The 13658-nt window shown below is 40.8% G+C and overlaps 1 protein-coding gene across 3 annotated transcripts in view; it reads left to right on the top strand.

Annotated features, from left to right (window-relative positions):
- The window catches only part of LOC119719387 (mannosylglucosyl-3-phosphoglycerate phosphatase-like), a 66674-nt gene extending 55530 nt beyond the window's left edge, over nucleotides 1–11144 (top strand). For 2 of the 3 annotated variants that reach the window (XM_038188819.1, XM_038188818.1), the window contains exons 13-16: nucleotides 327–535; nucleotides 6325–6518; nucleotides 8239–8397; nucleotides 9339–9554. In XM_038188819.1, coding sequence (XP_038044747.1) covers nucleotides 327–535; nucleotides 6325–6518; nucleotides 8239–8397; nucleotides 9339–9554 — 778 coding nt within the window. Of the gene's footprint in view, nucleotides 1–326; nucleotides 536–6324; nucleotides 6519–8238; nucleotides 8398–9338 lie in introns of all 3 variants that reach the window. The other variant, XM_038188817.1, reaches the window with a different exon arrangement.
- The last annotated feature ends 2514 nt before the right edge of the window (nucleotides 11145–13658 follow it).

Below are 13658 nucleotides of genomic sequence, written 5' to 3'. Positions count from 1 at the left end.
TCATGGAATTGCCTAGTGAACTCTATAGTTCAAGAGTTGAGGTAGTTGTAGGTCTCATTCAAATGACGTCATTTCCTACAGACATCCATGTGCATTGGCATTTTGAGCGTCAACTTGCATAACGTGCATCGGCTGCGTCATATTTCAAACACATTTCGAGCAACAAGCATGCGTGTTTGGAACATTTTTAACACTGTGCAATGCGTGCTTGATTGCGTAAAATTTGCAGTTGCAGTTTTTCTACAGAGATGGCCGTCATTGAGTGAGCCCTATTACAGGGTGCTGCATGGTCTAAAGTGGTATGTCTCTTTCTACTTAATATGAAGACGTCACAGTTTAATGCGTCAGGCCAGCCTAGACCTGGCCGAGAGGGCCCAGTGCACCATCTCACCAACAGTGGAGGGACGCATCTTCCATCTGACCCAAGAAGAGCGCCACCACTTGACGGATCGCCAATCGCAGTTCATACTTGATTACAAGGAGGAACTCGAGATACAGCTGACGGACAATAACAACACTCCATTGCATTACGCTGGTATGAGTCAGTGCTATTGTGGCCTATAACAGGGTGTCCAAAAAAAAAAAAAACCTCAAAGCACCCTCTTTTTCACAGGTTTTTAAAAAATACAACAGAAATCTTGATACGTATTTTACAAGTTTAGTTCCTTAGCTTTCCTACGACAAAACATCTTTTGAATTAGAAAAACATTTAGTGAGTTATGGTCACTAAAAAAAGTGCGTCTTTTTTGGGGGGGGGGTTCCATGGTCTGAATTTCCACTTACAAGGATTGAAATGGATTTGGAGTGAAGGAAATTTTGCTGTCTTAATTTCGTAATTTTGTTTGTTTGTTTGTTTTTATTTTTTTGTGGGCAAAAATTGTCATTTCTCTCTTTGGAAGAATGGTAGTCCCGAAAAGGACTGTTCTGTATAACTTCTTAGGTGTTTATTGTTCTGCTGTGCCCTCTGCTTGCTTTTTTGTTTTAAGCAAATGCTTGATTATAAATTTCCATTACAGAAAATACCTCACCTCTGTTTACCTACATTTGCATATCAGCGCGCATGCGCACAAACATTCGCTGAAAAGAATAGCGCCCAAGCCACACCCTCATTGTCCACTGCATGCCCCAAGCCCACAAAGGACCCTGTAACCTAATAGCTCGTCCTAGTTTTTTCAGCGACGCGTAGCGTCAACACGTACAAATTAACTGTACTCGCTGTGCCTGTTAAAAAAAACAAAAAAAACATGGCGGCCTCCGCCAAAAAAAGTAAACTATTACTGTTAGCCCAAGTCATTCTTCTAAAGGAAATTAAATCACCCTCCATCGTACACTCCAAGCGTGATATTTACGCCACTTCAACCGGATTTAATCCCCGGGTTCGACGGTAGGAAATACCCCGGGAATAGGCACGTCTCTCCAGCGAGAGTCACTGCAAGATTTCCGGAAAATCCCGCCACTACGACCGGGTCTACATGTAATTCCCGGGCTCGACGGTAGGAAACACCCCGGGAACAAGCACTTCTCTCCAGAGAGAGTCACTGCAAGATTCCCGGAAAATCCCGCACATTCGACGGTCTACTAGTACTACAGCACATGCAAGCAGCGGAATCAGAGATCGCCACTCATGTGCTTGCGGGTAGGCGAGGCTTGGCGTTCAAAACCCAATGGTCCCTCGGTAATTCGACCAGCCCGCCCGGTCACAGAGGCGGGGCACCACCCACCACCGCCTTCTTCATCAACACTACACGCAAGTACAGACGTACACCATGATCAAGCTTTCCGGGCGAGCCCGAGATTTCTCCATCGCCTTCAATAGAATCAACACTAAGTGGGCTTTTTTGTGTATTTTAAATATTTACTTTATTGTGAACACTGGATTTAAATGAACTGAAATTTCAAATTTTGAGAACATTTACAAGGACGGGGCCATGCATGCCACGCGATATCGACACGTGGTGCGGTGCAGCATGGCTACATGTACACATGGAACCAGACTTGCCATATGTACGTGGTTTTGCCCTACAGAGGGCGCACTTTCTTAAGTGACCTTCATGACTTTGCGTTACCGATGGGTACTCGTCGATCGTCTTGGGATTTCTCCACACTCTTTGAAGGATTTTGGGGTTCCTTTTTAACTCGGAGACTAGGATTCCATTCTACCGTGGATTTTTCATCCAATGTACGCACCGTCGTGAAGTTTTTCAACATGACTTCAGCAGTTAATCTTACCAACTGCTCGACTGTCCACGGCACTGGGATTTGGCACTGGGATTTGACCCGGCGCGGACCGCCTTCCGAGCCCAGCCTGTTTGCGGTTCCAACTTGCGTTTTCAATTGGACTCGGACGGAGGATTGACTTCGGACATTCGGGCCGATTGGATTGTGATTAGTTATTCTTTGGAGTCGTCTCCCATGTTCGAGATTGCCTTCTGGGTTTTCTCTTATAATGTTATTTATTCAGTGAAAATGCGTGATAACACTACAGCCTTGCCGCCTTTCCATTAGCAGCACTCGACCGGCTATCGGTAAGCTTTCAGTTTCTCCATCCTATAACAGTGGGTTGGTCCTTTTGAGCATGTTCATATTACAGGCTCACATGTATCTACGCTCAAGCTACCTTTGGATAGTACTTTTTAGTAGGATGCAACCTGATGCCACTTTAGTTTGATATCATTACAAGATTGTTACTCAAACGTTACTGGCGTCTGGATGCAGCATTCTTTCCCTGCTTCTTCCCAATATATACGATTGGGTTGGGGTTTGTTGTGTAGGAGGATTCCTTATTTGGATTCTTTGATATTCTGTCATTTGAATATCTTGCTTAGCTGGCCTGTTTATATATTCATCAGCCTGTTGGGATGCTTCGTTGATTTTTACAATAGACCAAGGATTATTGCCTTACTCTTCAATCTATCTATGCCACGGGGCCTTCACAGAATATTCTTCTTTGTCTGGTGCCCTTGCAAGTTGCCATGATATCTCCCTTAACTGATACAGTTTTTATTGGAGATTTTATCATTCTGCTTTATTGTCTAGATTGGTGGAATTGCATTTGGACTTATTGCTAATTCTGGCTATTGGGCATTTTTGTCTTGAATGAATGTTTCTTTGCATAATATCAGGTTATATAGCAAGACTATGGTGCAGGATTCCATACTTTGAGATAAGTTAATCCTCATAGGTGCTTGGCATGCATGTACATCTTCTACGTCGGTCTCCAACCGGGTCTCAAACCAGCATGATTCAGCTAGGAGTTTGTAGACCGGCCTTCTCTTCATCCTTGGCTTACAGCAGAATCTCGACATATCTCCACTGCTTCGAGTCTTTAGAACAAGTATTTGTCCTACAGAGTCCGGCCAGATGTGGTTTTATGTAACTTCATACATAAAGGGGTTGTCAGACACTTCTTCGAAGCATTGTTCAGAATTCTTATCTACCTCGGTTATCCCTGACCACGAGCTTCTGCCTCAACATACACTTGTTTGTTGCTTTAGAGAAAGTTATCTTTCCTTAAGGAATGAACTAGACCAGGATACTTCCAACTGGATCAGGTTTCGGCTTACTTCAACCTTTCTCAGTCAGTAGCAGTTTGACGAATGGCAGCCCATTATCAGACTCGACATGCAGCAAGGAATTCAGATGGAAATGCTTTCTACTTCCCTCCAGTCTCTTGAGACGGTTGGTTTGCTGCTTCCATCAATCTTTGGGATAATAATGTCCTTGTACAGTACCCATTCATGGATCATCAGAAGTTGGAGTTCCACATACCTACAAGGTTTCGCTACAGACCTTTGGATTTTCACACCTCCTTTGGGTCTTTATAAGAATCACCGTTGTTGTGACAACATTCCTTTTTACAGCAAAACAGATCTATTTGCTGTGGTACTTAGATGTTAGGCTACAGCAGACCTTACATGTAAATGTATCTCCAGTTTAGCCTTTAACAGTCTACCTTACTCGCACTTGAGGTGGTTTTTCATCTTCAGTATTAAGCTCCTTCAACTTCGTTTCAGGCTTTACTGGGGAAGGTTAAACACAACGTGATGGCATCAGAACCTTCTGGCATCTTGATGATAGACCTAGTTCCCTGGTGCATGACACACAGAAGCTCTGTGCAGCCTTTCCTTTGTCTTCCCATCTACGCTAAGAGTCACCTCCAAAGCGATTCCAGTTACCCATCTTAGCTATGACCCACTGCACCTTTTAGGACTATGTACCAGGTAACTACACCTTCTACCATCGCATTGGGTACCTCGGACAGGGTTTGAGATTCCATCTGGATGGTCATTTAATACCTAGCACTTGGCCAACTATAGAGAGCCAGTTGCATTCCTTCAACTAAAGCTATTGACAGTGCTCAAGACCTGGCATTTGCTCATCCAAAGTCACAATCAAGCTTGTCTTGGTCCGGATGGACAATTCCACAGTTCAGATGTAGTGTACTACTTGCTTCATCCGGGGAACTCGCTCTTTCTTCTTGCCTGTCCACTTTAGAGACACCCCGTTGGCTGTTGCTTTAACGTTTCACCTGGCCAGAAAGAAGGTGTTGAATTCACTTCAACAGAATGATTTCTTCTCCCTTCAGTATTCAGACACAGGTCCTCAACATTCTCAGTATGCTACCAGTACTTGCACCTATCTACATGTATTTACATCCCTTCCAGGCTACCAGCTTCCAATTCCAGCCTTTCGCCAAGTTTATACTCATCCTGTAGTCCTCTGGTCTAGAAGAATCCTTCAGCTTCAACGCGGCAGGAATTCATACATGTAGCTCCTTTTTGGCTACAGCAGCCATAATCCCTTTACTCCTGGACCACCTTGGTCTCACAACAATAATTCTACACGCAGACATTGCTACATGTACATGTACTCTCCATCTTGTACCTGGATGCTTTCATTATCTGAAAGCTACAGTCTTTAGAGTCAGAAGCAAGTTGATTCCCCATGGGGTATGATAGTAGCTGCCAATCCCCGATCTGCATCTGCACCTTCATTTGGGATTTCGCTGACAGTCAATCCAGTTTCAGATATCTACTGTCCAGGGTTACTGATGAACCATAATTGTAGTCCTCTATCAGGGTTCCAATGATACATCTACAGTTTCCTCAAAATCACTCGGATGCACGGCAGGTTTATCAGTTGACCGCCTACTGTAAAGTACCGGTAGATAGGCCTACCATCTTTGGATCCAAGTATCATCATTGGGTCACTCGCCTTAGCCCCTTGCGGAACCAACAGGTACATTGAAACTCTCCTTTCTGTCGGGTTGCGAAACCCATATTCTTACTGGCTGCTGTAGTAGCTTGCCTTAAGAAGGGAATTTCACTAAGTTACCAGGTCATAGCCATTGGCACATGACTGTAAATTTACTTCAAGCCTCTGTGACCATGATCGCTCGATTGTCGGTGCCACCAAAGAGTGCCCTCCCAAAAATCGAGGATCAAAATCTCAAGCTCAGGAAACACCCAGCGTGACAACTTCCTGAACTCAACTGCTTGGAGCTTCCTTTTCAGATACAGGGAACAGGGCTCTCTTTTTCAGGTATCAGAAAAGCGGACTGCCGGAAGAACCCTTACACTGTCACACCTTGCTTATAGCTGTTGTGCAAGCAGAGGGTTGCATTAGCAGAAAGTCTTCAAGGAAACTGCACAATCAGCAGCCCGCAAAGCCCGCAAAGCTCCTTTAGAATAGATCGGCAGCACCCGGGTATGTCTATATAAGCAACCTTTTCATGCCATTTAGAATTGCATGTAGGCCTAGTTTAGACTTTCAAGTACCACTGCATGTCCCTTCCCCCCTTGAGACTTTCGGTGCTACTCTGCAAATGTAGGTAAACAGAGGTGAGGTATTTTCTGTAATGGAATTCCTAAAATCCAAAGGGATTTTCCATTCTAGTAAGAAAATACTCACCTCTGTTTACCATCCCTCCCTTTAAAAAAAAAAAAACAAAAAACTAGGACGAGCTGCATGTCCCTTCCCCCCTTGAGACTTTCGGTGCTACTCTGCAAATGTAGGTAAACAGAGGTGAGGTATTTCGCAGAGGTGAGCACAAACATTCGCTGAAAAGAATAGCGCCCAAGCCACACCCTCATTGTCCACTGCATGCCCCAAGCCCACAAAGGACCCTGTAACCTATACAGGGTCCTTTGTGGGCTTGGGGCATGCAGTGGACAATGAGGGTGTGGCTTGGGCGCTATTCTTTTCAGCGAATGTTTGTGCGCATGCGCGCTGATATGCAAATGTAGGTAAACAGAGGTGAGTATTTTCTTACTAGAATGGAAAATCCCTTTGGATTTTAGGAAATTCTGCCTCTTCTGTACACAGCCAAGTCCTACCCACACACCCTGACCACGCCCATCCCTGAGGTGGTGGTATCCAGCGACATGTTCTCTGGTAGTCACGGCAATGAAGATGACGATGATGACATAGCCTCCCCCTCCTCCTCCTTTGTTGCTATCTACGATGACGATGAGATGAGATGCATGTGGACAGCTGTACAGCAAGACGATGTGACGGAGGTAGGCTGTATTCATTGAGCTGTTTTTTTTTGTAATCTTGCAACCGGGGGAAGGAGAATTTGGCCCCCTCCCCCCCCCCCCCCCCCCCCCCCCCCCCGCCCGATAAAAGTGCTATTTGGTAGGCCAGTAAACATTTTCATGCTCATGCATGCACAGTTTGAGCTCAATCGATTTAGTGTTTGTAAGTATGATCTACAGAATTCCACATATCCATCCATGAATTAGTGCATTTTTCTTTACATGGTCAGTTGAGAGAACAAGACATTTCAGTACCCTGAGAACACTATGTCCTATTTAAATGTAGTTGGTGTCAAAATGTCCATGAGACCGCAGTCCACAAACTGGTAAAGGCTTGGTGACATGGCTAGCCATGCACAATAGTTACAGGCTTGGTGACATGGCTAGCCATGCACAATAGTTAAAGGCTTGGTGACATGGCTAGCCATGCACAATAGTTAGAGCATTTCTAACTGCCCCGTCAAGTGTTTTTGTTATATCACAATTGTAATTATAAGATAGTTGACCAGCCAAACACTATTATAAGATGGAATTTTGCGTCGGGGCGATATAAATCAAATTAGGTTTTGCCCTTCACCGACGTTTTTTAAACACTGTATACTCAGTGTGTTACCTCCCGAGTGAAAGTTGGAAAAAATCACTCGGGTGGGACTCGAACCCACGACCTCCTGCTTTCTAGTGCAGATGTCTTACCACTCGACCACCGAGCTAACGGGATCGGTTGGCCGGTTCGAATCTGATGTACATAGCAGCGGGTACCGCATAAACTATTATAAGATGGAATTTTGCATCGGGGCGATATAAATCAAATTAGGTTTTGCCCTTCACCGACGTTTTTTAAACACTGTATACTCAGTGTGTTACCTCCCGAGTGAAAGTCAGCCAAACACTGTTAAGACTTCAATTTCAAAGGCTGTGGCCTTGTAGTCTGGGGTGTCAAACGCAAAATTGTGTGGGTTATTTAGCACATTGTGGGTTCAAGTACACTCTGAAGGCTGGTTCAGACTTCAAGTAAATTTTTTCAATTTAATCAACATTTATTTCCATAATGCCACAATTTTCATAAAACAGTGTAACAAAGTGAAGTAATAAATAATATTATTAAGATTATACATGTAGATCTTATAGATAAGAAAGAAAGAACAATAAATCAATGGGTAATTATGGAGGCATCTGCTGAAGCCGGGGGCTTATATGGAGATGCCTTGACAAAACCAAACCCAAATAACAACTCAACAAATACAGAGGCAGACTAACAATCGGACAAACATAACTACAATCAAAAGTGATGAATGTAAAGGAAGGGGGAGGCCCTTTTTTCCCCCTCCAAAATGGCCGCCCGACCAGGCTATTTCAGCTGATCAAATAAATAATGGGAAAAAACTCAAACACAATAAAGTTAACAGTAACGAATTAGTGAGCAAACAAAATGAATGATAGACAACAAATTCATTATAATCTTACACAAAATAAACAAACAAAACAATCAAAAGGCAAACAGAAATACACGAAGAAAATGAATTGTAAATGAAGTTTTACTGTGATGTTTGCTGCTACCCTAACAAGTTTTCCATGCACTGAATTTTGCATGGAGTACAGCTTTGAGTCTTGTGGTGTATATGTGTCGTCTTGCAAGATGCTTTGTAAAATACAGTAAAAATGATGTGGATATACTGGCACTATGCTTTCTTGTCCATTTTAGGTGCAAAGACTACACCAGGAGCAGTATGTCAATCTGAGTTTCATGTATGAACAGACCTCGGCCCTTCACGTTGCTGCTGAGCATGATGCATTGAGAGTGGCAGAGTATCTGCTGCAAGAAGCAAAGATGGACCCAGACGTCAGAGATGCAAAGTGCAAGGTAAACTCTGAGCCAGGACTGGTATGGGACAGTGGTGATTTCCTTTTTCCTCTGTCTCTAGTGACCATGGTTCGAATCTCAACTGAAAATCACTGCACTGTGCGGATTGGGTTTGTCTAGCTTCACTTGATACTGTAGGTTTATAAAGGATTAAATTTGTTTGGGGCATTTCCCTGTGTGACATGTGATTCTTGGTTGCATTTTGTGTTGATAAAATCTGGGAGTTCTTTTCTTTAAAATCTTGTGCCAGCATCAAGTATTCAGAGACATTCTACTGTCTGAGTTGTCATTTTTTTATGGAAAAAAGGAGCTATGTATTTTAAGTTTCTTAGTTTTCTTGGGTCCATTTTTATGTGATAGTTTAACCATACAAGTTTCCCGATGTGATAAGGATTGAAGTTGTTCTCAAATATAAGCGATAGAATGTTTTATGGTTTTAATTGTTTCTCAGCTGACTTCTGTCAATCTAAATGGTGTGATTAATTGATTTACGAATGGGAAGAGTTCCGGACAAGTTGCGGGTAGAATCATTTGAGTTGTCCAGAAGATGTTCTGCATTTGTCCCGGACATGTTCCGGGGAAAGTTTCATAAGCAACTGCTTGACTCACCAATACTGATAATTTCATTGCGGGAAGATTACGGGGAAGTTGTTCAGAAACCTGCCAATTATACCCCATACAGTATCTGGAACTTGTCCCGGATATGATTTGACACGGGCCCTTAAGGCAAATTGTGCAGTTTTTTAAACTGTTGAAGACTATGGTAGTACAAAAATGTATACTACCAATTAAATAAAAATCAAATCTTGTTCTCAGGATGTCAATAAGGCATACACATGTAGGACATATTCAACCACACGTTTTGCAGAATTTAGTCTTTTCCAACGTGTTTTGATCAATTTCTAACAGTCTATTGTAAAAATTATATTTACTTTATACAGAACACCCCCTTGATGGTGGCTGCCATAAAAGGCAACCTTGAGATGGCAGAGCTTTTAATTCATAATTCAGCATCTCTAGATACCGTCAATCAGGAGGGGAAATGTCCCAAAGAGTGCTTGCCAGAGAGCTGTTCAAGTCAGTTGATGAGCCTTCTAACTGTCCAGGGTAATGTTGAAGACAACCAGACAACTAGGAAGAATGGAGCTATGCTATAAGTACATGTTTTTTATTAATATTCTTGTCATGTTGAGACTCTCCAGGGTAGCCAAACACAATTTAATATCCAGAAAGCATGAAGCTGTACAGCAAGTCAAGTATCCCTGAAGAGGTCCAAGTCAGTTGATGCACATTCTATCTGTCCAGGGTAATGTAAAAGACAACCAGATAACTAAAAAAATATTGAGTTTCTGTTGTTTCCTTAGCCATGTCTAAATCAGGTGAGGAGCCTCTACAGGGTAGACAAATTCAATCAAACAATAACAATGGCTGGAGCTTTTCTACAAATGAGGGTTCCTTGAAGGATGTCTAGTCCAGGGTAAAAGACATCCAAACTACTCATAAGAAAGAAGCTTAAATCTTCCATCATCAGTTGATCGATTTCTCTTGCGTAACAAGGAAGCATCAAATCCTGCTTTTGGTTGACGTTTCTTTGTAGAACCTTCTACTTAATATGTCTGAGGAACAACACTTTCAAAGTTGAGCCTTGATTTCCTTCCTTTTGTTCATTTTACGGTGTTACAGGGAAAAGGGTGACTAGCTGAATTGAATGAGTTATTATAGCTTCTTTGAACACTGCGCTATTCAAGCTGTGCTAAGGTCTTGAAATACATTCAAGACAATTGAAAGCCTTTCTTAAATTCTACAGACCGAATCCAAGTTACTTAATGTGCCTTCAGAGTCAACTGGGTAATATTCTTGTAAAAAACAAATACACTTTAGTTTTGTTGAAAAAAAAAATAATGCAGGATAAAACTCAACCAGGGTAAGATCTTTTCCTCACTTTTTTAAATCAATATTTTTGCTGCCTTGTAAGTTGAAGGTTTCAAAGGCATTTTGACACACCGTGTTGCCTTTCATAGCGGACCAAAGTATACCTTCTGTTATTTTTAGTCTTAGTCATAGTTCACTTTAAGAAGTGTTTATTTGTAAATAAACAAGCAAATAAAATTGCAGTCCGTTGCTTACTCCGTGACCAAACATTAAATAATTATTTAAAAATGTACATTTGATTGTTATTGTAATTGTTTAAAGAAATTTTGAAGAGTTTTGTTGTTGTTTAATTGCCCACTGAGCCAACTTTATGAGCATTGTGGGTGCAAATATTCACTGTTGTGTGCTAATTGTAATGCTAAGTTTGATAGTGGCAATGAATTGTTTATGTGGAGAATTTATTGTATGAAACCTTCCACAAATTGGGAGTATACATGTAAGTTGCAAGGTAGCATTTGCCAATAAACCTTTTTTTAAAGATGCAATTTGCTTAAGTAAGTTCTTGAATTTTCCAATTTCACAGACGTTTTACAGCCTGACAGTGTTGTAAACATAAAAAGAGCTTATCTTCTCTCCATATCTCCAATGAAAGTGAAGTTTGAGAATTTTATTTCTTCTATTTTACTCTTTTTTGAGGGGGGGGGGTTCATTGTTTGCCTTGAGAGCCGCATGCTGTGTAAGAAACATAGAGGGTAATACATAACAAGTACACACACTCTTGTTTTACTATACTCCCGAGGACATGCTTTGTGTTTTCCTTTGTCCCTGTAATATAACACTCTCCCATAGACTAAGCACACAAACCTACTACAGAGGACTGTTTTGAAAAAAAAGACCCAACTCCCAACATGCCCAAGGACTGAAAGGATCTGTTGTTCTCCCTTTGTGTGTCTGTCCTTGGGGGGGTTATGTAGAACAAGTACACATTGTCTTGTTCCGTAGTTGTGGGGACATACACTCGTCTGTACGAGGTATTTGTGGGGACCAAAAATGCCGTGGGGACAGCAGAAAGTGCCCATAACTCAGTCCTTATTTGCCTAACAATAAAAAACTTCCCCATAACGCAGTGTAGGCCAGGGCACATTTACATGTTAAAGGCAAACTTTGGGTAGTACCATGCATTTTACCCTTAAAACTCAATTCAAGGTGCACATTAAGTCTGGTAGTGGACTCGGAGTCCACACAAATACTAAAGGCATTGCTCTGTATTGCCTTGCAGCAAGGGTACTTTGGTCGTATAAATTTAAGGTCCAAAGCAGGACATTTTTCTTTGCCCGTTACCTTGACACTTTGTAAGTTACACACTTTGTAATATACCTCTCAAGCATCATCATGATTAAGAATGGTTTTTCAAATGATTTCTATTTGTCGGGTAGGTAGTTTGATATTCAGCATCACTCTTAGAGGACGACTGCATTAAGGAGTGCATCAGAATTATAAAATCACAGACTGTAGATGTAATTTATAGAATGACCGACTTATAGTTTTCTCTGGTTTGCACGTGGCTGACATCTATTGATGTTTATGAGAGTGTACATGTGTACCAGTGAAGACAGTTCAGTTGAAAGGCCATGGCAATAGTGTGGTGCTGGGAAAGTAAAAGTTACACTTCAGTAATCGCTCCTACATGTACTTTGGATGACTTTAAATTTGTATTTGTTAACCTAAAGTAAGTAACCTGTTACAAGGCAATTTTTAGCATGCCATTTGATATGTTAGCATTACTACATTATATGTAAGCAATAATAAACATTTACGACTTAATATGCATATCTACAAGTGCCTGGCTATATACAAGTATTCAATGCAAGAACGTTTAAATATTATTGGTTTTAACAGTTCAAATTTAATGTGTAAACAGTTTCATAAGTACAATGTATATACATTTGTTGAATTACTTATCTTGTATGTTGCACCTTACTCTTGCTGTTCTGGTGTTAACGTTTGATTATTCATACCAAATTGGTGGGTTAATGTTGGATTAATCTACAGATGCTGTTTACAACTTAAGACTTTTCAAACAACCCATGTTCACTTTCAGCTGTATTATTGTCATTGTGAATATTTCAAGATCTGTGCCTTAAAACGTGTCTTAAAGATGTTATTGTAAGTTGGTCAAGTCCAAGCAATTTTCTCCAGTACAAAGTGAATATTCTGTGTCATTGGGTTATGCAATGATATGGATTACATTAACACATAGAAGCATTTGCCAGATCCAGTGTTTTGTGGGTAGACTGTCATGACTTGGTTTTTACTGTAACTCTAACAGGGTAGAAACACACATCAACTTGGCAAAATTGTTTAAGGTATATGTATTTATGAAATTGTGTCATCTCTGTATTAGCTTTTTTGGTGATGAAATAGGGTGTTTTTTGTTCTTTGATGAAATATTACTCTTCCAAAACAGCCAAACTTTATGCAAGTTTGTAATGTAAATCACATAGATGTATCTGATTTATCAACTATAAGTTTTAAAAGAAAGGGGGGGGGTTCTTATTTTTACTTTCCAAACATTTTCCTAATCTGCTGAAATTCATTTTAAGGATATGATTTTAAAGACAACTTTGAATGTGTGGACATTTTTAGTAACAGTTTTTCCGAAGATTGGGATGGTGTATTCAAAAACATTCCAACTCAACGTGCTAAAAAAACTTGTGTAAATAATTTACAAATACTCACAGCTGCATTATGTATTTTCATGTATTGCACTTTCTACTAGTTAATTTAGTAGAATAACATTTACTCTGTTCCGTCCGAAATTTCAAGAAACCTCTACTGAAAGCTGTAAATGAGGAGTGCAAAGATATCGTGTTGGGTGTGCTTTCATGCAAATCTGTAACATGTACATGTTCATCATGTATCTCTGCTCCAGTTTCTCTCAAACTATGAAAGACATTATTAATGAGTTATTGTTTATGACAACTTAGAATTTTTAGTGGTTACAAAAATGTGTACATGACAAATACCTTGAAACAACTCATGGTGTTTAATGCACATGCAGCCTTCTTTGCGTTTGCCAGTGGTAGCTTTTTGGATAATGAATTCGAACCAGTTTAAAGGTATAGTCCATCATTAGCTGTTCCCAATTTCAATTGGGAACAGCTATTGTTTTCGTTTAAGGTTTTTTTTTTCCTTGTTTTTTTCTTTCTTTTTTAGCTGTTTCGATGTACACATCGAAACAGCTCTTGTTTCTGTTATTTTTTTTTCTATTTTTTTCCCCCACTTTTTTTCTCATAGGATAACACGTGTTTTTGTTCTACAAGTCACTTTTGGCTTTTTTTCAAATCCGATCGACTTCAAACCTGGCACACACTTAGACCACCATCTGA

The sequence above is a fragment of the Patiria miniata genome, unplaced genomic scaffold (genome assembly GCF_015706575.1).
Source record: "Patiria miniata isolate m_02_andy unplaced genomic scaffold, ASM1570657v1 HiC_scaffold_8, whole genome shotgun sequence".
Taxonomy (NCBI): Eukaryota; Metazoa; Echinodermata; class Asteroidea; order Valvatida; family Asterinidae; genus Patiria; species Patiria miniata.
Note: the sequence above shows the minus strand (reverse complement) of the source record. Positions and strands in the feature narration are given on the sequence as shown.